The 27,400-nt window shown below is 42.9% G+C and overlaps 1 protein-coding gene across 1 annotated transcript in view; it reads right to left on the bottom strand.

The window, feature by feature from the left end:
* The window catches only part of MCU (mitochondrial calcium uniporter), a 129,352-nt gene extending 119,004 nt beyond the window's left edge, over positions 1 to 10,348 (bottom strand). Inside the window, exon 1 of the mRNA XM_026681223.2 lies at positions 9,953 to 10,348. Within this exon, the coding sequence (XP_026537008.2) occupies positions 9,953 to 10,150 (198 nt within the window). The 5' untranslated portion in view covers positions 10,151 to 10,348. The remainder of the gene's footprint in view (positions 1 to 9,952) is intronic.
* Positions 10,349 to 27,400: the final 17,052 nt, after the last annotated feature.

Below are 27,400 nucleotides of genomic sequence, written 5' to 3'. Positions count from 1 at the left end.
GTTTTTAAGTGCAAAATACAGCAACAGGTATATTATCTGAGGTTGCTGGTGGTGCACAACCTGGATTTCATTCTCGTCTCTTATCTTAATACACTTAATGCTTTTTCCCCCTCTTCTCATTCTCTAGTTTGATATGCAGCTTAGCTAGTAAAAGAGCTAAGGTTTCTATCTAAATTACTCTGTTCCCACAGGTGGCCAATGATAGTATGAAAAATATTCAATACCCATGTAGATATAGAAAATGTATCATATTTGATCTAAGTCAGGGATGTCAAACTCGCAGCCTGCGGGCTGGATGCGTCATATACTGGATGCGTCATATACTGGCCACGCCCACGCTCACTGTGACGACGCGGAGTTTGACGCCTCTGATCAAAGTGATCATCATCATAAAACTATCCACAAGGAGTCACAACAATGGCAGGCATCAAGTCCTTGTAGTAAAGATACTGTGAATATCAGGTTGAGTAACTGATGATTATACGGTTTATGAAGCATCTTCTCGGCCCAATGGTATCTGCCCCACTCAATCTGGCAAAAGGGGCATTTTACAGCTCCCACTGATCAAAGAGTTTTGGCTGGAGGGGGTCAAGAAGGACAGCCTTTTCTGCTCTACTCCTGTTCTTTGGGTTATCTTACTTCCTGTGTAAAGTCTACCCTCCCTTCCCCCTTTGGCATTCCAGAAGAGCATAAAAATTGGCTCTGCTGGTGGCTTGGGGTCCTGAAATCAGTGGTGGGATTAAAAACAATTTACTACCAGTTCTGTGGACATGGCAGGGGAAGGATACTGTAAAATCCCATTCCCTCCCCACCCCACTAACCTGCTTTCAAGCTCCTTTCTCTTGTTCAGGGCAACAAAAGAAGACTCAGCCGATCAGCTGGGACTCGGGAGGCAGAGAATAAATGGGGGTGGGGCCAGTCAGAGGTGGTATTTGCCGGTTCTCTAAACTACTCAAAATTTCTGCTACCAGTTCTCCAGAACTGGTCAGAACCTGCTGAGTACCACCTCTGGTCCTGATGGAGGTATCTATGTTGGAAGCAGCTGGTGAACTAACACAGAAGATGCCACCATTATCCCAATCTTGCCTTTTCTTAGCACTTTTCCTAATGTTTTCAATGTTTTTTAGTATTTTTGTATTTATGACTGCAATTGTACACCACCCTGAATCGCTTTGCAGAGTGAGATAGGGAGGGCATATAAATAAAATTAGAGTAAAGTAAACTAAGGGTTAAAATTTCAAGAACATTTTTGTTCACTTCCTCCAACTTCTTTTAACTTAAATTCAATACTTGTTTCTCACTTTAAATGACAGCTTGGCAACCTGTTCCTGAGAATACAGGAATATGAAAGCTTTGCATAAATGCAAATAAATTGAAACAATTCACAGCTGAAACAATTAAACAATTACATCTAAAGTCTATATGCAAAAAAAGGCTAATCAAGTACTAGTAGTTGAAAACCCCTGTGGCTGGATATATTTGGTTGAGTCATCACTGGCATAACATTCTTTGTTTCATTCAATAAACCATAGTTAAACAAGTAATGACTTAGTATTATGTATAAGCCCCACCTATTAGTGAGGCCAGAAATGCCTTTGCTCAGCTAAACCTAAAATGAATCACGCCCAGAATATTTATTCTTGAAGAATGCAGACCTGACCTCAGTAATACAATGCTTTGGTGACATCATGTTTGATCATTACAATTTGTTCCACATAAGAAAGTATCTTTAGCAAGTTTTCAGGTTTAGAAAAGCTGCAATCCACCTTAACAAGAACTACATCACTGTTAAAACTCAGTGATTTTATTTGTTTTGTAAAACTAGTCTCAGAAGGACAGAGTTTACACTGTGGTTTGTTGAAGAAGTCATAGCACACTAAGCCAGGATCCCAGCAAATCTCTCCTGAATGTGTATCTTAGTCCAACGTTAAGAGTATTCAGTGTGGCCATTCAAAGCTCAGAACACAACGCTTTGCAAACCCATAATTTATTCCAGAATAAAGATATTGTGGTGGTTTAATTGCTATCAGTGACTTGCTAAAGCCTCTTGTTTAATTCTGTAAAGGTTTCTATTAAGATCCATGTACTTTAATGAAACTGCTGAGCTTTTTAGATGCCATGCTTCTTATCTGAAGTGCTGTGACTAAAAACATGAAGACATTTATTCTCTTCAATTGGCCAACTCAATCATATCATGAACATCAGAGAGTTTTCTAATACATTCATGGTTCCTCTTTTTATAAAGAATATATGCATCCTCCTTGACTGTCATAATTTTAACCAACACAAAGCTAACAGTACTATTTCAAAACCAATTTGTCATATTATCAACACTTCATAGAGACCAATTCCTGGTCTAACTATAACTACAAGAGCATGTTGCTACATCTGTAAGAGCACTGATAAACAATTCAGGACACTTGTAGCACTTCTCGTGCCTTCATATGACCTGCTACTAAACAATTTGTATGAACAGACCCATTCAAACTCATTTGATCCTAGCCAAAAAGTCAAAAACCTGGCCAACGATTGCAATAAAACTTGATTCTGTTCATCAAAATTCCCTGTTTCACAAGCCTGAAGTCTTGCAATCCTAAAAGAACCAAATTTACAGACAAGTAAATCCATAAAAACCCTGAACTTACCAGAATCTCACTATTCTTTCTTTGGTCCTAAGATGTCAACTTTTTAAAAATCACATCTGAACCTACCCAATAGTTCCTACAGAGTATTAAAAACCAGTTAGCTATGATATATTATAGGGCAGGGGGCGCCAACGTTTTGGACCTCAAGGACCACCAAACTCATAATTTTAAATCCCAGGGACCACTAACTGGTTCTGTAGGTGTGGCCTAATTTGTGGGTGTGGCTTGGTGGTCATGTGACTGGCTGGGCATGGCTTGTATGTAAATATTATAAATATTTATATAAATATTGATTTTTTTATAAAAAAAGACCAACGTTTACCCAAAATCAGGCAAAGCAGACAGGCAGATTGCGTTGCTCACAGAATCATTCAGTGATCTATCTATCTGCCATCGGCTAGCTCAGTCTCTTAAATTTGCTTGTCTTCTGCACTGAATAACAGAACCTTCAGTCCTAAGGGAGGTTCGGCTGTGCTTAAAAGCAGAGCCAAAGTTCTAAAGACTAGCTAGAAAGCAAGAAATCCAACCATTTCCTGCTTCTTAGCTAATCTAAATCTCCCAGCACAGCAGAACAGATGATGGTTGGAAAAAGGAAAAATAGCAATTTAGCAGGCAAGTTTGCCGGGTAAGGAGTGAGTGGGAGGGGAGGGTTCCTGTAGGCCATGTGGGTGGCGTGCCTTGTGTTTCTGCGCAGCCTGGATTAATTGCTTTGGGGGGATGCTCTGGGGGTGAGATTTCTCTGTGGCCCACCAAAATTTTCTCATGGCCCACTGGTTGGAGACCGCTGTTGTAGAGTATAAGTTACAACTTACAAGACTGAAAGAGATTTTCCAGAAAGAAAATTTAACTTTTAACTTGTTTGTGTGTTGGATACTGCTGTTAAGAACAGGCAGGGATACTTATGTTTCCGTGTGTAATAGTTCTTCAAATCTTTTAAATAGCCATGCCAGGAGAGTATACATTAGACAAATCATTTCAAGGTAATATAGCATAAAAGGAGTTTCAGCTTTTGGAAGTCTTTAGAAAAATGGATAATAGACTTTAGTAAATGTATAAAGGCAAGGCAAGACAGCTTGATCCCAGGGGTTGAGCACAGCTAAGTAAAAAAAGGAGGCTGCATTCTGAGAATTTGAAATAGGGTACCACATCAAAGGGCCTTCAAAGCAGCACTTCATTCAAGTGTTAAAATGGAGCATCCCTAGTGTTTGTTTTATAATCAAATGTAGCTAAATAACAAACAGCCCTCGGGGGTTAGCAGCAGTCTTAGTAGCAAAGAAGTCTTTATGTATGAATTAGATTTTATATTAGATTTATTATTCAGGTACTCAAGGTAGGATACCCAGCACTCTGTCTTTATGCCCGCCACAATAAATCTCTGAGGTAAACTGAACTGAAAGAGAAAGTAAACAAAATCTCCTAGGGAGCTTTGGTGATTAGGGGTGGATTTGGAGCTGAATGTTCCTGGTGCCAGTATTAAGACTTGAATCCCTGTACCACTCTGGCTCTAATATTAGATAGAGGGTGGGCATGCCTTTTTTGTTTTTAATCTTCTGTATCTTCAATGTTTTTTCCTTGTAGAAGTTGGCTATTATTGTTAAGTTTTTATGAATTTTTTTTATGCATTAGATTGTATTAAGCAGATTATATGCTATCACTTCAGTAGTGACTCTTAGAAGCCACATAGATTTTTCTCCATGACGATCTGTCCATAAGTTGGTTTTTCAAGTTGTCCAACAATGCACCATCACCAATATAACTAAGTTTACATTGCAGTTTTCTTACTGAACTTATATGAAACACATAATCCTTTTCTCTAAGCTATTTTGGTTTGTTCAGCAACTTCAATAAATATCTTTTAAAAACATAAACTAATTATCTTCAGGGGAATGTATATGGTGATCAATTTTAAAAAAATAGAAAGAATAATATTTGCTCTTATCTTGAAATAAGATGGACAATTCTTTTGCAGTAGTGGCTGCACTTTTTATTACAGTTGTTTAGTGACTGCTATTGAGCAACAATGTCAAGATTGCTGATGCAACACTTTTTTCACCCCAGGACAAATATTTTATTTAAAGAGCTTGGTTTGCTAAAAATATCTAAGGTTTACCACTTCAAATTCCTTCCCCCACAAAGTTTCATAAGAAATCATGCCTCTGTTCTTTAGCAGTTTGATGTTGAATTGTTTCAGTGCAAAAAAAAAAAAAAATATAGAATAGAATAGAATACTTTATTGGCCAAGTGTGATTGGACACACAAGGAATTTGTCTTGGTGTAAATACTCTCAATATACATAAAAGAAAAGATACATTCGTTAACAATCAAGAATCATAATGTACAACACTTAATGATAGTCATAGAGTACAATCAGCAATCAAATCATACTAGGAAACAGTCAATATTAATCGTAAGGATACAAGCAACAAAGTTACAGTCCTACAATCACAAGTGATAAGGAGTGATGAAAAAATAAGGGCTGCACAATATCCATAAATGATTAAGTAACCTACCACTGGCATTAAATAACAGCAAATGTGCTTGTTTTGTGACAATGTATTGAACTTTAAAAAAAATCATAGCAATAGTGCGGCTTTTGAATTGTATCTAATAGTCTTAAACAACAACTTACATCTTTCATACAAATGTAGTTCAAAATTGTTCATTTCATACAGTAAAGGACAACATGAGCCAGTTTGGTTTAATGATTAAAACACCTGGCTAGTTGGCTACCTTTAGGCCAGTCCCTCTCTCTCTGCCCTAGGAAAAAGGAAACAAGCAAAGCATTTCAAAAAAATCTTGCCAAGGAAACTGCAAGGGCTAGGCTGCAATGGAGACTGACTCACAGGACAAACAAAAGGCAATACAGTCTAGTAAAGTGGAACTTTTGATAATCATCTGCAAAATTAGAAAAATATTAACATACAGGACATGTTTGCACGAAAGCTTCACTTTTGGTACAATTTTGTAACTAGACAGGAAACAATGGGAAGGTTATCAATCATACATGCACATTCATACACACTTGCTCACACACACATAAAAAGCCCTGCAAAAAGAATTCTTTACAACTACCAAGTCTACATTATGGTTGTAAGGATCCAAGCTAGACAATACACCAATACTGTAAGATTTGTGGAAAATAAATCCTTTTTTGTTTTTTGCACAAATTTTGAGTGATGTCTTTAATTGGGCAAAAATACCACACAGAAATGTTCATGCAAAAATTTGGTTACTGTTTCTTGAATGATGGGTACAGTATATTTACACTGGGATCAATGCATTCTGCATAAGTATGTGGAAGGAATTCCAGACTTAATTCATGAACTAACTCATGGAAGGCCAAATAATTCTTAAAGTCCACAGCCTCATTTTCCATGTAATCGTACTGATTTTTTTCCTCCATCAAGTATTGGGTTTTGAACACAGGAACAACAGGGACAAGGAAGATTTTCTTATTTTGTTTGATTTCTTAAACAAAAAGCATGTTCTACAAGCACAAAGCTCTCTACTGCAACTGTTCTTTCCCTGCTCTTCCTTTAAAATGCTGGCAACAGCAGCAACGATATCTACACAACCATTGTGATGGGGCCAGATTAAGACACAAACATCATATTACCACCATGGCAACCTTGAATATCATTATGATGGTAATATAACCATGTAATTAAGATGCTTTCACCGCCACCTGACCTTTCTACAAGATTGAAGATGATGATCAACGACACTGTGGAGATCTCACAACGATAGCAGCAATCATAGTAAACATCAGGGAAGGTCAGAAAACTTGCCCTGTCCCAGATGACCCAATTCTTTGTGAAGTTCATTTATTCATTGTGAAGGAGGCAAGAGAACTTTGCTTTTTAAAAAAAAAAAAAAAGTACCATGAATAACTGAACATGGAGGCATGTCTCGAGTGGCCTGGCTTTTAAAGCTTACATATGGATAAGGCCAAATTATATAATAAATAATAAAACAGGCTTAAAAGACCACACATGCTTTTGTCACCAAAAGCATGCCAGACTTTCAAATCTAGTGCAGGGCACTGTTCTACATACTGTACATAAATTACACTTGTGATTCTTGAACTGTCTGTCTTAATTCAATGTGCCTTTTACTGAATAGCAGAGGAGTGAAAACAGTGAAAAGTACCTGATTTGTGACCTTATGAAATCCACCAGAATCGTGCAGTGCCATCTACTGCACGCACAGGTTGATTGCTCAGTGAAATATACCATAACCTTCAAACCAAATGAATGCAACATTGAACATTTTTTTAAAAAAAATTCTTAAGGATGAACAAATATGCTTGATTGTCACAATGACAGAATTGAGCATGGCATTAATAATTCCTGGTTACAGAAATATAACTTATTTGCGTGTCTGTATAAGAATCAAGGAATGTTTTCACATGGTTATTATGCACCTGAAAATTATTTTATTTTTCAACAAACAAACCAGTACAAAACTGACCTCATGACTGACTATATCAATACCATATCCATAAATCTATGTCAATAAGTGTTTCATTTAACTTATTTTTGTAATAAGCAGTTATCATTTCTACTTTTTCAGACTGAAAAATATTCATTTCAGAGTATGTTTCAGCTAGGATAAGGAAGACTACCAATATTCTGCTAAAATAAATTATATTAGACTAAACTGTCACTCATCTGTAGCACTATAAAGACTTTTTTTTTTGCCTGAACGCTGGCAAAAGTTTTTTTTTCCCCCCCTTTGGCCTCTATATATCAAAACTATTGTCTATGATAAGTAAAAATAGAGTAAAGTGAACACAGCCAAAAATGCCCACAGCAATTATTCTAATGAAATGCAGTTCTACCCACTCAGTGGATATTAATTTTGTTAAAATATTGAATACTGAAATATTGAATTGTCATGTCACTTTGAAATTCAAGGTTTAAATTTTTTTACACCAAAATATTAATTTTGCAGTTTACTTTTTTTATATTTGAAATAAGTGGACAGCTTTCTGGAACAATGCATTGATTTTTGTGAAATTGAAATAACTTTAACACACACATTTGCATACACAAATTACAGTGATATAAGTTTCAATTTATTGCCAGTTTTTTTATAATTAGAACTTTGCCAGAAATTCTGCTGGTTTGTTTTTTAAAGTAACAGATTCTTGAAAAAGTTTATATTCTCTGGCCCATTCAAAGCGTTACAAATTTACAACTATGACTCTTGTTGAAAATTCATTGCTACATACAGGTAGTCCTTAACAACTACAACTGAGCCCAAAATTTCTGTTACTAAACAGAACAGTTGTTAAGTGAGTTTTGCCCCATTTTATGACCTTTCTTGCCACAATTGTCAAGTGAATTACTGCAGTTGTTATGTTACTAACACGGTTGTTAAATGAATCAGCCTTCCCCATTGATTTGCTTGTCAGAAGGTCGCAAAAGGTGATCTCATGACCCCGGGACATAGCAACCGTCATAAATATGAATCAGTTGCCAAACATCTCAATTTCGATTACGTGGCTATGGGAATATTGCAATGGTTTGTAAGTGTGAAATATGGTCATAAGTCACTTTTTTCAGTACTGTTTTAACTTCTGTGCTTCTGTTCCGAGCTCAGACTGTTGTAAGTCAAGGACTACCTGTAGTAGCCTCACACAGTGTTTCATTTGAGGAGTGTCACACACACAAAAAAAGCAGAGGTCACCACCACAAAGTACGCTGAAGTTACTCTGGCACAAAGTGAATCATAACATGTATTTGTTTTGAGTAAAGAAACTAAAAGAAAAAAACTTAAAGTGGGAAGAATAAAGAATGAATAAGCTAAAACATAGTAAAAGTCTGAGTTGGCAAAGAGCGCTCGCCCCCCCCCCCCTTCTTTACTCTAAAAAATATTATGTACAACATGTACTCTTTACTTTTACAATTTTAAGACACAGCAAGATAGCAGGAAACTGCAGACAGTGTTCTCAAGAAGATTAAGGGCAGCAGCCAAAAGCACTCTAACATCCATCTTAAAACACAGAATAAAAATGAGTGAATTTTTACCAACTTAAATACGGGCCCATCTTTTACTACACCGTTTGATGCAAGCCAAAGCATGAGAAGTACCAGACCACCTGTGAGTGACATGACTCTGGCTGTCAACTTGCAAATTTATTAGGGCTTTATTCCAATACACACACACACACCCACACCAATTCATTGTATCTGAAGGACAGACACCCTTGCTTATTGGCTTTCTCTATTGACTCGATTCCTGGGTTCACACAACACTGTGATCCACAGCCTATGGGGTGGGTTTGCAGAGCAGCCGGGCTTTCTGAAACGCTTGGCTGGAATTCAAGGTGGCTTGTAAATCCTGACATATCGTCGACACGCTGTCATCCTCTGGAGCCTTCAGACGCGACAAGCCAAACAGCCTGGTGGGGTGGCGAGGGCAAAAATCGCTCCCGGCTAAGCTTTCTCATCCGCATCTTCGCTTGAGAGACGGGGAAAGCGGAGACCCCACCGCACGTCTGAACACCGTTCACTTCCACACACACCCCAAAAACAAAACAAAAAACCAAACCCACCGGAGTCCAACCCGAGCTGTTTCTCGGAAAGGATCCTCCCCCCCGTCCCTTTTTTTTTTTGCGCCCCCCCCCCAAGTTGGGGCTGAGGGCGAGAAAGAAGAGTCCACAATTCCTTCTGCGCTCCTCGCAGCTACGACCGCTTCGCACCCAAAGTCCGGCTCTCCTCAGTGGCGGCAGCTGCTGCTTCCTCGGAGCTCCTCGACCAAGATTATAATAATTTATTTTAAATAAATAACCCCAAAAAGATGCAGCAGCCAAAGCAGCAGCGAGGGGAGAGAGGGGAAAGAAGAAAAAAAAGAGGTTTCAAGGCGCTGCAGCAAAGCAGCAAAAGCAGCAGCGGGCGGCACTTCCTTCCTATTCCGCAGCCTGCGGGGTCGCCTCTTTACCCGCCCGCCCCCTCCTCCTCTCCTCCAGCCGCCCGCCTGCCTTCCTTCCTCCACGCCGCGACTCGGGAAAGAGGGTCGTCCTTGTCCCGGGCGGTCCCTCCGCTGGCGGGGCGGACCCTGAGCCAAGACTGGGCAGGGCTCCCGGCCCCGAGGGAGGGAGGGAGGGAGGGAAGAAGGCTCCGACGGGCGGCACCGGGAAGTCCCGCGTCCAAGGGCTTCCCCGCCGCGCCGCGCCGTCCGACGGCTCCCCCCGCGCGTTGCCCAGCCCTTCAGCTGAAGGGCAACCACCCGAGCCCCGCAACCCCGACCGGGCGTCCTCGCTTGCCCGTCCCCGGGTTCTGGCCTCCGCCCCGGGGACTCACCGTCCTGTGCCGGTGCTGCTGCTGCTGCTGCTGGTGGTGGTGCTGCTGGTGCTGCTGCTGACGGCGCCTCTCCAGTCCCAAGAAGCAGCCGGCGGCGGTCAACGCCGGTCCGCCGCCGCCGCAGCCGCCACCTCCGCCGCCGCCGCCGGGAGTCCTGGAGAGGACGAGCAGCAGCGATCTGCCCGCGGTGGCCGCCATCTCTCCACTGGAAGTCGCCGCTCTCCGGCAGGCAGCGCTGCGGGATTGCTCGAAAGGGGTGGGGAGGTGGGGGTGGGGTGGAAGGGGTGGGGGGAGGTGGGGAAAGGATCCCCGCGCGCGCGCGCGCCAGCCAATCAGGCGGCCCTCCGCGTTCAGGGCGCGGGGCCCCGGCGTGTCAATCCCAAGGCCCGAGCCCGCCCCCCTCTGCCTCTCCCGCCCTCTCGCTCGGGCGCCAGGCTGCAGCGGTTGCGGGAGAGCCGGGGAAACGCCGCTTGGTGGGAAAGGAAGAGAGAGCGAGCGAGGAGGTTTCCTCGGAAAGCGGTTCCGTGGGGAAGGAGCCACTGTGGAAGCAGCGAGGGAGGAGGGGAGGACCGGGGAGAGGGGGGACGCGCAAGACTCGCACACGGGCGGGGGATATGAAACGCGAGGTGTGAAAAGATGAGAGAACCTCGGACTTCCCCGATTAAACTTTGACCTGGAAGTCAGTCCCGCCACTGATTTCAATCGGAATAGAGCTGGAAGGGACCTTGGAGGTCTTCTAGTCCAGCCCCCTGCTCGAGCGGGAGACCCCCGCCTGGACCATTTCATATAGGGGGCTGTCCAGCCTTTTGCAGAATGCAGAATAGCAGAGGGAGTTGGAAGGGATTTTGGAGATCTTCTAGTCCAACCCCCTCCTCAAGCAGCCTTCTGGACAAATGGCTGTCCACTCTCTTCTTTAAAACCTCCATTGATGGAGCCACTACAACTTCCAGAGGCAACTTATCCCACTGATTCATTGTTCATACCTGAGAGCTGGGCAGGAGGTGCCGGAGGTGCGTGCATAAATGTGGTGTCGCTCCAAAGGCCTGGGGGTTCATTTTGGTTCCCTGGGATGTTCTCTTAAAAACCTCCAGTGATGTAGCCCCTACAACTACCGGACGCAAGCTATTCCACTGGTTAACTGTTCTCACTGTGAGGAAATTTCTCCTTCATTCCAGGTTCCTTCTCTCCTTGCTTAGTTTCCATCCATTGTTTCTTCTCCTGCCTTCTGATGCTTTGGAAAATGCTCTTTGCGGCGCTGGAATTTTGCTTATCATGTCACCCCAGTCCTTCTTCTTGGATAGATAATGGTGCCTGTTATATAGTGCAGATACAGATAATGGTGCCCGTTATATAGTGCGGGTAGTCTTTGACTTACAACTCCAATTGAGCCCATCATTTCTGTTGCTAAGCAAGACAGTTGTTGAGTGAGTTTTGCCCCATTTTACGCCCTTTCTGGCCACAGTTGTTAAGTGAATCACTGCAGGTGTTCCGTGAATCATTCGGTCACTAAACGAATCTGGCTTCCTCCATTGATTTGGCCTGTTGGAAGCCAGCTGGGAAGGTTACAAATGACAGCCGCATGACCTCGTCATAAATACATGCCATTTGCCAAGGACTCCCAATTTTGATCATGGGGATGCTTTAACAGTTGTAAGTGTGAAAAATGGTCACAAGTCACTTTTTTCAGGGCTGTTGCAACTTCGAATGGTCACTAAATGAACAGTTGCAAGTTGAGGACTACCTTTAATTTTTTATTCATTTATTCATTACTAATGCTTTATGCAGCTGCGGGTGTGAGAGTCTAAGCAATGTATAAGCAGCAACGCAATTCCCTAATCAACCAAAGAAATCCATATACCAGGGAAAGAAGAGATGTCATGAGCATTGATAATATTAAATAGAATTCTTTTATTGGCCAAGTGTGATTGGACACACAAGGAATTTGTCTTGGTGCATATGATCCCAGTGTACATAAAAGAAAAGATACATTCTATCTGTCTATCTATCTATCTATCTATCTATCTATCTATCTATCTATCTATCTATCTTGTCATGCGATCACCATTTCCAACCTTCCTAGCCAAGTTCCAACAAGCAAAATCTGTGGTGGAACAAGTGTGTGATTGGAAGATAGCCATGCAAACTGGGGAAGGAGAACTTGCAGTGCATAGTACCAATATGCGTACTTACGTACAAGTGGTCCTCGACTTGCGAGGACTGTTGCTTAGTGACTGAAGTTACAACAGATCTGCTTTGGTATTACTTACAAGCTGGATTCCAAGTTCTGATGATCGGGACCCTCCCACAATCACATGACCAAACTTTGAACATTTGGCAACCAGGCCAGATTTATGACTTGGCAGCATTCTGTGGTCATATAACCATATTTTTTGACTGTTTTGCTGAAAACCGGCATTTAGGTGTGTCATAAATCACATTCTCCACCCGAAGCATCTTCATGGCTGGTGTGTCATAAATCACATTCTCCAACCGAGGACTTTCCGAGTGCTCTAGAAACCACGACCCTCCAACTGGATCGGTAACCTGGGAGATGCTTTGGTGAGGCATGCATGGAATGTACTTCTGGTTTTTTTTATTATTATTATTTCCTTTCTGCTCTTTCAGGGTTTCTCCCCCATATGGCAACTCAAAAGGAGGCCAAGAATGCTTTACTAGTTGACAGCCCAGAGAGAAATATTGGTTTGTTTAACAACCCTCTCACAAAAGGTCGTAAAATCAAGCCAATCGTGTGATTGACCCATTTTACAATTATCCTGACTTATGACCAGGTTCAATTACGGTCATAAGTCTCACCTGTTCTATGCTTAAGTCACATTTTGTCTTTCTAACCTGGATTTCTATCCAACTCTAATTGGGAGCTGCAAAAACGTAGGATTGGGAACTACTGAGCTGAACTACCCAGAGTCACCTTGTAGGGAAGATGGGCAGCATTAAAATAAATGACTAATATTTGCAGTCTTGGGTTGCAAGTCTATCTCTATGATAGAAGGTACTCAAATCCTTTTGCAGGTATGAATATAAACAAAATCCAGATAATGACTGAATAAATAAAACTGCTGTTTCTGAACTCCTTTCTTGCAACATCAGCTAGGGCAAATAGCAAAAGTGCAAACACTATCACAAATTCAGAATAAATTAATGGAAGTCTTTAGACATGTCTTGGCTATAGAAGAAAGAAATGTCCCTTTTATGGCCTCCCCCCTCCCTACCTCTTGCACAGGCTACTGCATCATTGAAGGGGGGCGGGTTGCATTAGAGAATTTAAAATAGTATATCAGAGAAAAACAACCCAGAATGAATTGATTGGTTGAGTTGAATAGCTCAAAGGATGTGGTGACAGGAAGAATTTGTGGGCATTTCTGTATAATAAAGCAAATCTGGCTGGGATCTACAGTTCTGGCAGTTGCAGTGTGCTGAAAGGAGATTAATGCACAGCTCGTTAAAGGGTTACAAAACTGAAATTGTTTGAGGTGTAAATGGAGCAGGACGAATGACAAGGAGGGGAAACCCCACTAACCCTAGGAAAAACATGGATCTGCAAAGATGGATCATGCCAAAGGTAAAAGCTCAAAGAGGAAGTACAACAAAACCGCAAATAGTTAAGGGAAATTTTCCAACAGAACCTGTAGCCATGAATCTTCTGGGATACAGGTTGACACACACTCTTGGTCAGTTGACTGACAACCCTATTTCAGCGGGGTAGAATAAGCAAATAAGCATTTCCCGTGGTTCTGTTAATAGGCTGGAAATCAGACAATAACCTTGTGGTCTTCTAGCAACATATGCTCATTGCCACATCATACAGCAATTTTGCATAATTGGTGCAAGAAGAATGGCAGCCTAGAATTGGCATCATGCTGAGCAGAAACAGTGGCTGAAGGATGCCAGGCCCCGAGAACCAGGAACAATTATGAGTTCCTTTTCAGTAGTTTCCTTTATTGCTCTTTATAGACAGAATCTTGCCAGATTAAACAACCATATACATAACTACGTACACTCTGGGAATTGCTAGGGAGGAGCCATTTTAATTCTCTTCCTGTTAATGAAATTTCCCAAGCTCATCTGCCCCTTCACCCTTTGGAAAGCAGCCCTTCCCTCCTGGGAATCCAGACTACATTCCACCAGTAGGGGAATTAAAAAGCATTCACATATTCAGGTTTAGGATGTGAGGCCAGGGGTGGGATTCTAGCAGTTCACGCCTATTCGCTAGAACCGATTGTTAACATTCTAAGTTCAGAAAACCAGTTGTTAGAAGAAATTACTGGCCTAGTCCTGTAAGGAAACATTCTGGTGTTGCTTACAGAAACTGCCCCTCCGCTAACCCTTATTACGTTCTTGGCAGGACTAGACTTCCTGTCTCAGGAACTTCTCTGGAGTTTTTTTCCCCTCCTTTACTGGGACTTTGCTTGTGTGGAGTGACCATTTAAAGTTACAATGGCACTGAAAATGTGACTTATGACCATTTTCACACTTACGACTGTTGCAGCATCCCCACAGTCATGAGAGGCCAGTCGAGGAGATGCATGCCTCGATGTGAGTGATGTTGAGTTGGTCACGCCCAGCCAATCACATGATCACCAAGCCATGTCCACCACCTAAGCCACGCCCACAGAACCGGTTGTTAAACATTTTGAATCCCACCCCTGCTCCATAGCACTAGTGTCTATGGAGATTCTCAGTCATCCAGGTCATGGTTGTCCCAAAGGTGCTTTTTTCAAGAGACAACTGGACTTTCTTTGTTTTTCTTTGAAGATGTTTCGCTTCTCATCCAAGAAGCTTCTTTGGCTCTGACTGGATGGTGGCAAATAGAAGGATTTCTGGAAAGTTTTCCAACCCCAAGCTAAATTGGTCTATCCCTGCTTAGCATTTTGAGACCTGCCACCTTCTAGAGCAATGGTGGCTAACCTTTTTTTGGCTCCCGTGGTGATAATGGCGTGCACGCTCACTTGCTCTCTCTCGCGTGCCAGCACCCAGGAGGCAATGCGTTCTGGGGGGCCCAACACCCCCTGTGCATGCATGCGCAACCTCTTGCGCCACACCCCTGTGCATGCGCATGCGATTCCCCTTCATGGGCCATGCATCTTTGCGCATGTGTGCACGATTCCTCCTCATGCACCACACATCTGCACATGTGCACGTGATTCCCCCCTTGTGTGCAGACGCACGATCCCCTCACACCCACCCCACCCCCTGCGCATGCGAGCCAGATACCCGACAATCAGCCATCAGCTGGCGGCACACACGCTGCTTGTGCAGTGGAGCTCTTCCGGGCAACCTCTCGCGTGCTGGGGGAAATGGCTCTGTGTGCTACTTCTGGCACACGTGGCATAGATTCGCCAACACAGTTCTAGAGGTTCTTGCTGGACTTAGTTTGCACTAAGAAACACAGATAATCCTCAACTTACAAGATTTCATTTAATGACCGTTCAAAGTTACAACGGCACTGAAAAAAATGAGTTATCATCATTTTTCACACTTACAACTGTTGCAATACCCCCACGGTCACGTGATCAAAATTGGGATGCTTGGCAACAGGCTCATATTTATGACGGTTGCAGTATCCTGGGGTTATGTGATCCTTTTTTGTGACCTCCTGACCAGCAAAATCAATGGGGAAGCCAAACTCACTTAACAACCATGTTACTAACTTAACAACTGCTATGATTCACTTAACAAGAAAAGCCGTAAAATGGGGCAAAACTCACTTAATAAAAGTCTCACTTAGCAAGGGAAAATTTGGGCTCAGTTGTAGTTGTAACTCAAGGACGACTTGTACTTTAACTGCAAAGTGTGTGACTTAAACCTGTGGCAGCTTTTAATTCCAATCTCATCCCAAGCAGTCATTCTCCTTCCTCTTATTTTATTTGATGGAGTTTCCCACCCACACAGAAAATCTACCAGCACAGCTCAAACTCACATATCCCACTTAATAATGTCTAATATTAATACGGGTCTGTAATCACTCCAGGAATGCAGCTTGGAAATGCATTTGTTAGCTAAGATCAGGTTAAAAATAAATTCACTTAATAGTCTTGCATAGCAACAGAAATGTTGGCCTCAATTGTGGTCACAAGTGGAGGACAGCCTGTACTCAATCTTTAAGGGTGTGAAGTGGGGAATCCCCAGGAATATAACAAACCTTCTAACGTGAACACACCTAGGACTGTTAACAAGCAGGTTGGTTTGGATTTGTTCTCTGTTGCTCACCCTGTGAGTACAAAGATCATGAACATCGTTTTTTCACTCTCTCTCGCCAGTGGAAATAGATCTGACTCAACAATAGCTGGGATGCCTTCCCTAAAATATAATGTGCACAGGAGAAATGACCTAGGCTTCCCAAGATCATGAAGCCAACTCCTCGTCCCAATAAAACCCCTTTTATTTAGGTTAAAGTGAATTCCTCTCCAGCAAACAGTCTTTCATGAGATTTCACAACTACAGACCTTTATCAGGCTTGGAGAGTTGCCAGGCCGATATCTTCCAAACGCCACGCTGTAGCAGCAATTACTTGGCAAGAAGTCAGGAACAGATCTTCACTCTAGTGCCGTGATGCTATGGCATGCGTACCACAGGTGGCACGCAGAGCCATTTGTGCCAGCACCCGAGCCACAGGCAAACTTACCTTACTGCGTATGCGCGCGCCTCCCAGCTGATTTTTGGCTGGTTTGAGGCCTTTTTCGCCCTCCCAAAGGCTTGAAAAAAGCCTCTGCAGGCCAAATAGGCCCGTTTCATCACTTCCTGTAATACCGGAAGTGACGAAACGGGCCTATTATTTGGCCTGCAAAGCACGCAGAGGCTTTTTTTCAAGCCTCTGGAAGGCCGAAAAAGGCCTCAAACTAGCCGAAAATAAGCTGGGAGGCGCAGTGCAGGTAAGGGGGCATGGGGCGTGGGGGGGATTGCACGCTCATGCGCAGGGGGCGTGCGTACATTGCCTTCTGGGTCTGTCACGCAAGCGTGCACGTGACAGTGTGCACACAATTTTTGGCACAGGAGCCCAAAAAGGTTAGCCACCACTGCTCTAGTGAATTGAACTAATTGTCTCCTGCAAACACCACTTCCCTTTCACTCGTCTTTATTCCTTTTGGGGGGGGGCATTCACCGTTCACCTGAGACTTTACTCCCGAGTCGACCCTTGTTCCTTAACTGTTCCCTTCTCCTGACATCTCTGCGCATGCACACACTAGGAACAGGCACCAGCTGTTCTTCTGCCCCACTGATCTCCGACTCCAAAGGCAGCTAATAACTGTCAGATGATCCTGGCCCTATCTCTGCCTCCGATGCAGAGCACTTGTCAGAGCCTTCCCCAGACTTCAGGACTGGCCCATGTTCCTTCCCAACCTCCTCACTGTCCGAGTCTGCCGCCAGCTCTGCTGGCTATTGCCGAGCCACAATAGGTTCTTCAATTGGCTGACCTCCCTTAGGAAGGTTTTTTCTTTCTTTCTTTGGGTAGTGCTGGTTTGATTTCAAGGCACACCATCTAAAAAACATTAATGTTATTTTGGAACATTACCCAGAGCTGGTGCATTAAAGTAATTTGTTTTGCAGAAATATACTATTTCTTCCCACATGTGTCAGGATGGTTGTGAATGAAAGAAAACATTTGGTGCCAAGCATCTGGCTTTTCCACTTTCCCCGTCCTTTGCTCTACAAATGAAAAATTAGAATGATTGGTTTCTTAATGAGAATGAATTACAGTGTTCATTTGGCAGGGAAGATGGCAAAATGGTGGAGATTTTTTTTCATGTCCGCTTTCTCACCATGCAGATTTCTACCCAATCTGCTGCAAAGAGCTTATTTTTTTTCCTTTTATTTTGATTGTGTGTCTCTTGCTCTGATTTCTATCTGGTCTTATAACCTCATAATAAGATATTTTGCATTTTGGGTCAATATTTCCTTATTCAAAAGCTCTGCTCACAGAGTACTTAAGTGGAATTATTTCTCTGCAGGTGCACCTTTGATGGATTATTATCTGATATAGAACAAGGGCTGAGAGAGACATCAAGCAGGCTTGACTCCAGAGATGTAGCAAAAGAATAGGCAGAACTGGAGGCAGACTTAAGTGTATCATCAGCTTAGAATCATTATGTTACCCTAAGTGGTCCACAGACACTGAATTCCACTGATCCTTATCTATTGAGACTTGAATTTTAGTTGACTTGATCAGTGGTTGCCAACCAGTGGGCTGGGGACCACTGGTGATCCGTGAGAAAATTTTGGTGGTCCACAGAGAAATGTCCTCCCCAAAGTACTCCCCCCCCAAAGCAATTAATCCAGGCTGTGCAGGAACACAAGGCTGCGCTGCCCATATGGCCTGCCCACCCGCTGGCCCCCACCCTTCAGCTGAGCGCAAACCTTACCTTGAGTACAGCCATGCAAGCTGGAACTGGAAGGTAAGACCAACAGCGGGGGAGGGAAATCCGCCCCGGGGTGGCTTGTTGACGTTGGTGGGAAAGTCGGTCCCATATTCCAGAGCTGCAGTAGTCACAGGACTGGCCCTTTGGTCATCCCGGAGCAGCTCCTCCAGTCCATGGCAGGCCGGTGCACCCAGGTGGAGGAGCAGCTGCTCCAGGATGACCAAAGGGCCAGTCCTGTGACTACTGCAGCTCTGGAATATGGGACCCGACTTTCCCACCAACGTCAGCAAGCCGCTGTCAGTCAAAATTCATATTAATGGTCCGGGATTTAAAATTAGGAGTTTGGTGGTCCCTGAGATCCAAAAGGTTGGTGACCCCTGGACTAGATTCTTGTATGTAGACTTCAGCAATCTTCTGAACTGCAACTTAACATATGGTCCCAATTCTTTGCACCTGACAGAGTAGAATCAAGCACCACTTTTCTTTTATGTATACTGAGAGCATTTGCACTGAAACAAATTCCTTTTGTGTCCAATCACACTTGGCCAATAAAGAATTCTATTCTGTCCTGTCCTGTCCTGTCCTGTCCTATCCTATCCTATTCTATTCACAACTTCAGATTCTCAAATCTGACACTCCAACAAATGATCTGGCTACCAAACTTGTAAGAGCGTCTTCACTGCTGTATAACACCAAACAGAGTATCAGTGTATTTAGAGGAGACTTTTAGAATTAGTAGTTTACTTAGGGGTATTGCTCCTAACTAGTCCTGTTCCTGAAACTACTTAAGATGAGCTGGCTGGCTGGTAACAGTACAGGTAATCCTCAGCTTATGACCACAATTGAGCCCACAATTTCTGTTGCTAAGTGAGACAGTTGTTAAATTTTTTGCTCTGTTTTACGACCTTCCTTGCCACGGTTGTTAAGTGAATCACTGCACTTTAACACAGTTGCTTAGTGAATCTGACTTCCCCATGGATTTTGTTTGCTAGAAGGTTGCAAAAGGTGATCACATGACCCCGAGACATTGCAACCGTCATAAATAGGAGTCAAGCATCCTAATTTTCACCAAGTGACTGGGGGCATACTGCAATGGTTGCAACTTGTAAGTGTGAAAAACGGACATAACTCCGTTACCAAGCGTCTGAATTTTGATCACATGACCATGGGGAGGCTGTAATGATCATAAGGGTGAAAAACAGTTGTAAGTCACTTTTTTTCAGTGCCATTTTAACTTCAAAGGGTCACTCCATGAACTGCTGTAACTCGAGGAGTATCTGTATTCAGTCTCTACTTGATAACACAAAAAGGCTGATGTAACTTTTGGAATGGGGAGCCAGTTTGGTGTAGAGATTAAGACATTCAGGCTAGAAATCAGAAGACTGACAACTCTTAGCCCCGCCTTGGGCAGGAAGCCAGCTGGGTGATCTGCGGCCAGTCTCCTCTCCTCTTCTCTTCTCTTCTCTCTCTCCTCCCCTGCTCCCTCCGTCCCCTCCCATCTCTCTGCCCTAGGACACAGGCAATGACAATGTCAGCTTTGGAAGCCATATTGAGATCTGATGCTCCCATGCTGCCACCACTGAGCCTGGGAAAGTGGGAGGGGGGAATGTACTAGAGTATATCTAGTTAGACATTGTAAAATTCTTTTTCTGATTCAAGGTCAGGTTGTTTTGTGCATAAGTGAGAGGAAGTCTTAACTTGGGACGGATGGTGATTGGGCCATGTGATGTGATGATGGATGCAGGGGATGGATTTGTAGTTTTTATTTTGTAAGGAAGCCCGGAACTTTCAGATTCAGGATTCCACTGTTGTGCCAGTTACTATCCAAATAAAAGGAACCTTTGAGAAGATGTCTGTCTCGGAGTTATTGGGCGGAATGGAGTTTTGCTGGAACGCTGACAAACCAACCATTTTGAAATTTTGCCAAGAAAAACTGCAAGGACCTGTCCAGGCAGTTGCCAAGAGTCAAGATAACTTGACGGCGAGCACACAAACACACACACACCCAAACAAACAAATCTAAACTTCTGGAACAGCTAATTCTTTCAATAGCTGTATTTTTGCCTCCCAGATTTATCCGTATCTCTAGAAGTCTCCCTGTTTTGTTTTGTTTTCTGGACCAGATGGTGGCTCTTTGTTCTTATTTAAGATTGTGATTGCCAAGATTGTGAACTTTGAAACCCATATCGGTGTAATGATGCCGAGTCCCACTTCTAATAGTCAACTTTGTCTTCTTGAACTCTTGAGAAGAGACAGTATGATAGAAAGGTAGTATGTTACAAACTCGTTTAGCTATAGTTAGCTATCAAAACCCCGTTTCTGTTCACCTGAGAGTCAAAGGGGGACTTGGGGAATTAAGATGAAGGTATCTCCACAATTAACCCACATTATGAAATGCTCAGCAGGCAAGTCATGGTGGTTATGGAAAAGGATTCCTGGGCTGCTTTTTCCCTGCAGGCTCCTTCTTTGATCTAAACTAGATAAACTGGACCCATTGCTAGTATCTAGAAAGTTCACAGATCTGTATCTCAAATCCTGTGACCTATCAACCTCCATAACGCGTTGGAGATCTTTTTGATATAGAAGCTGTTTAGGTTCTCATGAAGTAGTTGTTTTATATACAGCAATAAAATACATCAGAAAATTGATGTAATGTATTTAATCCAATTTATGTTCACATCCAATCGCTGTAATGGTTAATTTTAAAAAAAGAAAAGATTCTTGTTGTCTTTGAAGTTTACTAGGATCCTTGAAAGCCTCCAAGCATTTTTTAGAGAAGGATAAATCCAAGCCAGATATTTTTGGTTGGTGTTTGTCCCACTGCAGCAAAATCCCTCAATCCTTTTTAAAAAATATTTTTTATGCTTTCACATTTTATGCATAATATGTATTTCGGAGCTGTAAATAACTTGAAGATGACAGGCAAAATAAAAACATCTTAAACCAATACATTACTCTCACTGACTGAAATGATTCTAATCCCAAGATTAAATTTCATGCTTTTCCAATCCAAGAATATGAACTTCTGAAAGTTATGGGAGGCTAGCATCATTTTTTTTTTAAACCCAAGAAGAAAAGACCAAGACAAGGCATGATAAAAATATTTTAATCCATTGACCAGCGATACAGCAATAGTTAGGGCATACGCCAAATTGTATATCCCACAAGGGGGGAAAATAGCAAGATCAAAATTCAGTGAATGAATCATTCCAATTCCATTTGGTTACCAACAACCCAATATGGGTGGTATTCAGCAGGTTCTGACCCGTTCTGGAGAACCGGTAGCGGAAATTTTGAGTAGTCCGGAGAACCAGCAAATGCCACCTCTGACTGGCCCCACCCCCATCTATTCTCTGCCTCTCAAGTCCCAGCTGATTGGCTGGGTCTTCTTTGGTTGCCCTGCACAGGAGAATGGAGCTGGAAATCAGGTTAGTGGGGTGGGGAGGGAATAGGGATTTTGCAGTATCCTTTCCCTGCCACGCCCACCATGCCACGCCCGCATTCCATTTGTGTGAGCGATGGGCATGTATGCCCGCTGCTCACACAGAATCATCTCTTCTCCCATGCCCTCCCCACCAGTCTGCAAAGCCAGAAAGGTGATGGAACGCTGACTTATGAGACACCAATTAAATACGATGCCACTTCCTGCCGGAGTTATTTCAGAGCAACTGGTATTCAAAGGCTGGCTATATCTGAGCCAGGAGGGAGCATACAAACTTGATGCTGACCCTTTATCTTGAGATACCTTACAGTGGTGTGCTGATGCATAACAGCTGGCTCTTCCAGCTCCATTGCCTCTCATGTGCTGCACCTTGAACTGCCAAATAGATGGTTGCAGGGATGGCATGCTACCGGTTTGGACCGGTTTGGCCGATCCGGTAGTAAAAAAAAGGCCTGGCCTCCGATGATAAAAGTGCACAGGATCGGCCCTCCAACATACCCCTGTGCTTTTTTTTTAAATCCTCTCAGCTGATTAGCTCTGCAGGCCTCAGCTGGTGTGTGGAAAGCTGTGTGTGCCTTATATGTGTGCATGTTAGGAGTGCGTGTGCACGCGATCACCGAATCAGTAGTGAAACAGGTAGGATCCCACTGCTGGATGGTTGGCTGACAAGCAGTTGTGACATAGCTGTGCTCTCAACTGGCTTGCAGAATCCCAAATAAATTCAGTTATTGGCTCTCATGCGCATCTACAAGCCAGCTCCAGCACCATTACTGGATACCTTTCCATACCTTCCTGCTGCTGTAGCTAATTAAGCCTCATTAGTTGCTGCTATGCCCTTTTTATTGCATGGCATATCCCCAAAGGGCTTCATTTGAGCAGGTCAGCTTCGGTACCTAGGATGCTGCCGTAAAAGCCGCCACACAGTGCTGTATTGATCACATCAGCTCTACCAATCTTCCACTTGTAAACAAGTTGTTTCTCCTTCCCTTGTTTGGTCTCTTATGTCTGACCAAGTCGGATCTGCACAATCTACTTGGCCTATCATTGTATGGGTCATTCCCTCCTTCCCAAGTGCTGGCACACATGACCTCATCCACCTCCCGCATCAAGCCCGTTGCGCGTTCCCAGCTTCAGTTCAAAAAAATGCTGTTTTCTGTCCTGCCCTTTGGAGAAGTTAATGTCCAACATTTCAGGCCACTCTAGCAGCTAGCTCTGCGTGGCTACATGGCTGGCGTGCCCTTTCTCTGCATAGGTTGGTTGCTGCCCCGGGCTCCCATTTCATGCTGGGTTGCTCTGTTCTCTGTTTTTCAGCAGTTGTTATTTTTATAATCTTGGGGTTAATGCAACTATGAATTAACTGCCAAGTTTAATGGGATTAAATCAATGAACTATCTACAATGCTAGTCGCTCACGCTCTGTTCAACCATTACATCTCCCAGCAGGCTTTGCAGTTCCAACTCAGGTTGGGTGCGTTAGACTCTTCCTCCTTCCCCACCTCCTGCCTTCAGTACTGCAGACCTTCCCATCCTTTTCAATTTTAAAAACAACTTTAAATTGCAGGGTTGAAATGTTACTCTGAGAGGTCCTTGGTACTCTCGGAGCTTGAAGACGTTTCCTGATCAAACTAGGTAATGCCATCAGTGTTTGGAATGTTACTACTTTGCTTCAATGAAGTTGGACTATCCGTTCTTCACTGCCACATAGATTTTCATAGATCTACAGGGGGGGAAACCACGTAGATTTTCATAGATCTACATGGGGGAAAACCTGGAAAAGAAAGACAATCTTCTATATATCTAAAAGCAAAATACCACTCATGCATCATCACAAAATCTCCAGAACCATAAAGCCTACAAACTTGAAATTTGGCACATATGTTCCTCTTGGCTTCTAGGTGCTCACTAAGAAAGGATTTTCCGAAATGACCATCAGAGCATTAAAATTACATGTATTATTATTAACATGCTCTGATGCTAAGGAGTTCTACTCCCCCTCCCCACCTGAAGAGAAATCTGTTCCAAGTGCAAAACACAAGCAGAGGAGAAGAGTTTCAGTTTTAGTTTCACAGCAGCAACCAGCTTTAGTACAGAATAGTTGAGCTAAGCCACACCCAGGCTCCTTGCTGTCTCCTTGCTCACACAGCAAATACTGTTTGAGTTTCCATGTTTCATACAGCCCTCAACTCTCTCACACACTGACAGGATGCTAGCCAGATGAATACCAATGGATGCTGGTAGGCAGAGGCACAAATCCCCCCCCCTTATTTTCCTCCCCCAAAACTAAGCCTGATCACATAACTTTGTAGTGAATCATGGGTATGAAGCTAGTGCTAACATAAAGGGAGAGAAAGGAAGGATCTGCTTTGGTATCACAGAAATAATGCAGGGAGAGGATATGATGGCATACACATATACAAATGTCTGAGAAAGCAAAGGAAAGACATGGAGGTGAGCAAGAATGGAACAATATCTAAAAAGGAAAAGATGGGCAGGGTTAGGCCAGTTCACACAGAAGCTAGCTAACCAGATTTGCCTTCCCTGGTTGGTTGGGAAGGACAAGAAGCAAGGGAACGACCAATGGTTTTGAGGTGGCCTACTCTGAATTGAGCATTCCTCTGCACAAGCAGTCCTTGACTTACAACAGTCCATTTAGTAACCATTCAAAGGTACAAAGGCACTGAAAAAAGCGACTTGTGACCATTTTTCAGAGGGCTACGGCAGGATCTCCATAATCAGGTGATCAAAATTCAGATGCTTGACAACTAGTTCTCATATTTATGATGGTTGCCATGTCCAGGGGTCTTGAAATCCCTTTTTGTGACCTCCTGAGCAGCAAAGTCCATGGGGAAGCCAGATTCACTTAACAACTTGGCGACTGACTTCAGAACTGCAGGGATTCACCTGACAAACCGTGGCAAGAAAAGCCATAAAAAGGGGCAAAACTCAACTTCAATAAAAGTCTCACTTAGCAACGGAAATGTTGGGCTCAATTGCAATTGTAAGTCAACTTGTACTTTAACTGCAAAGTGTGTGACTTAAACCTGTGGCAGTTTTTTTTTATTCCACTCTCATCCCAAGCAGTCATTCTTATTCCTCTTATTTTATTTGACGGAGTTTCCCACCCACACAGAAAATCAACCAGCATAGCTCAAACTCACATATCCCACTTCATAATGTCTAATACTAATACGGCTCTGTAATCATGCTAGGAATGCAGCTTGGGAATTCATTTTTTAGCTACAATAAGATTAAAAATAAATTCCCATGTTCAGTAGATTTAGAAATGCTGGTTTTTGTTCTGCAGCAAAACCAGAAGTGGTTGAAATATTGGAAGGTATGGGAAAGGACTGAACCTGGCAAATAACGTTTTCGTTTTCCTATGATCAATTAAATCACATTAATAAAAAAACAAGAAGGCAGAATAATGACATACACATTTGTCATCCTGATTGCATATTCAATTATCGTGAATTGAACATAGGTATTCTGTGAGTTATCCACTTCTGATCTCTGTAACATTCTATGAATGACTTCAAAGTACTTATATAATAAATGCCTTATCTGAAATGTTTCATTTGGCAGCATTTCAATTTTCACTCACCGCAACACCCTGATTTCTACATCATGACTCTTATCTGCAACCTGGCTAAAAGCACAAAAGATTATCAACTATGAAAATGTTCTTTTGTTCAACCGAACCCTGTCATGCATAGGACCCTTCCCATCCCTGAGCTAATGAGCTACTCACCCATCTCTGAGTCATCTAAAAACCAAAGTCCTGCCCACATTGCCAGGACTGTTTCCTTTGTGTTTGTGCCAAGTGACTACGGGAACTTTTTACCTTGATTTGGAGCGTGCTGTGTATTATGGCAAAGCAATGTGTTGAATCCTTCAGTCTGACTGTTCTCTGTCTTTGTGACATCAACTGGTGGGAAACGATCAAGCCATCTTGGGATTCCAGCAAGGATAAGGTGGGGTGGGGTGTTATCTCTAACTTCCTTTCTGTGCCCTCATCTTATTTTATTATAATCTCGCCACCACTTAAAAAAGAAGAAGCAGAAGCAGAAAGAGCAGACTCACAAAGAGAGCTGAGTCATAAATTACTTAACACTATTCATTCCCTTCCTTCCTTCCTTCCTTCCTTCCTTCCTTCCTTCCTTCCTTCCTTCCTTCCTTCCTTCCTTCCTTCCTTCCTTCCTCTCAAATTTCCATACCACCCATCTCACCGAAGTGACTCTGGGCAGTTTGCAAAGAAAAAAAAAACAGTCATTTTTTTTTAAAAAAGAGGAAAGTTAAAAACAATTAGAGTTGAGAATAAAGTTAAAGAGGTTAAAAGAGATGGAGGGAGTGCCTTCAACCCACCCACCATCTCTAGGGTTGCACACCTCCCTTATACCCCCATGCTAATTGGCAGAACCCTGTCATGAAGCTCAACTAAAAAGCCAGAAGAGTCAAGGGCCACTCATTTTTGTGGGATCAAATGTCCCAAAAGTCTGGGGCAATGGAGTCTCTTCCTGGATCTCCCCAAATTTTTTTAATGGATGGGGATCTGCAACATACTCTTCCTGCCTGAGTGAGTGAAATGAGTCGATGTAATTGAGATGACATGGTTCCTTAGATAACCTGGTCCCATGCCATGAAGGGCTTTAAAGGTAATAATAACCAACTGAATTGAACTCAGAAGCAACTTAATCCAGCTTGCATAGCAAAGTTATTATATGTGAAATGCACAGGTGGTATTCAGCAGGTTCTGACCAGTTCTGGAGAACCGGTAGTGGAAATTTTGAGTAGTTTGGGGAACCGGCAAATCCCACCTCTGACTGGCCCTGCCTCCATCTATTCTCTGCCTCCCAAGCCCCAGCTGATTGGCTGGGTTCTTTTGTTGCCCTGCACAGGAGAACGGAGCTGGAAAGCAGGTTGGAGGGAATGGGATTTTGTAGTAACCTTCCCCTGGAATGGGGTGGGAATGGAGATTTTACAGTATCATCCACACCCACCAAGCCGTGCCCACCAATCTACACCACACCCACCAAGCCGCGCCCACAGGACTGGTAGTAAAAAATGTTGAATACCACCACTGGTGCAATGCTAAGGTCACCCAGACTTCTCTTTTCATTTATTTATATATAAGTAACAAATATTGACTTCCAAATTCCACTGTGTTTTCTTTGGGAAGTGTTAGGAATATAAGTCACCTAATAGGTATTTGGGTTAGAAATATATAAACCAGGATAAACATTTTCGTACTATGTCTTTAAGAGATTGCAAAAACTGCAATTGGGTGTGGTTTTTCAAAGGGCCATAAGATGGAGCCAGAAACCTGGATTGTTTTAGTCTTAGTCTCAGAAGAGAGTGTGTCTGAGTGAGTATCTGTTTCCTTCTGTTGGAAAATATTGCCGTTCCTCCATTTCTTCTAATTGACTGATATTACTGGATTTAATATAAGTCTGTTACTGAACTGTTTTTGACACTGGACTTTGATATTTGGATTATCCCTGGATTGAAAAACTGACTGATTTACCTGTGAATGATTTTGGATTGCTTATTTTGGACTTTGCTTAAACCTTTCTGGAAGTAAAAACCTACATTTACTGTACAGTGTATCTGTGTATTGTGTGTGTATTATTCAAAC

This window comes from Notechis scutatus, chromosome 4, assembly GCF_049901735.1.
Source record: "Notechis scutatus isolate UNSWTSFEM ecotype Mainland chromosome 4, rNotScu1.2, whole genome shotgun sequence".
NCBI classification, from domain to species: domain Eukaryota; kingdom Metazoa; phylum Chordata; class Lepidosauria; order Squamata; family Elapidae; genus Notechis; species Notechis scutatus.
The sequence above is the reverse complement of the archived record's forward strand: the minus strand, read 5'-3'. Positions and strand labels throughout refer to the sequence as shown.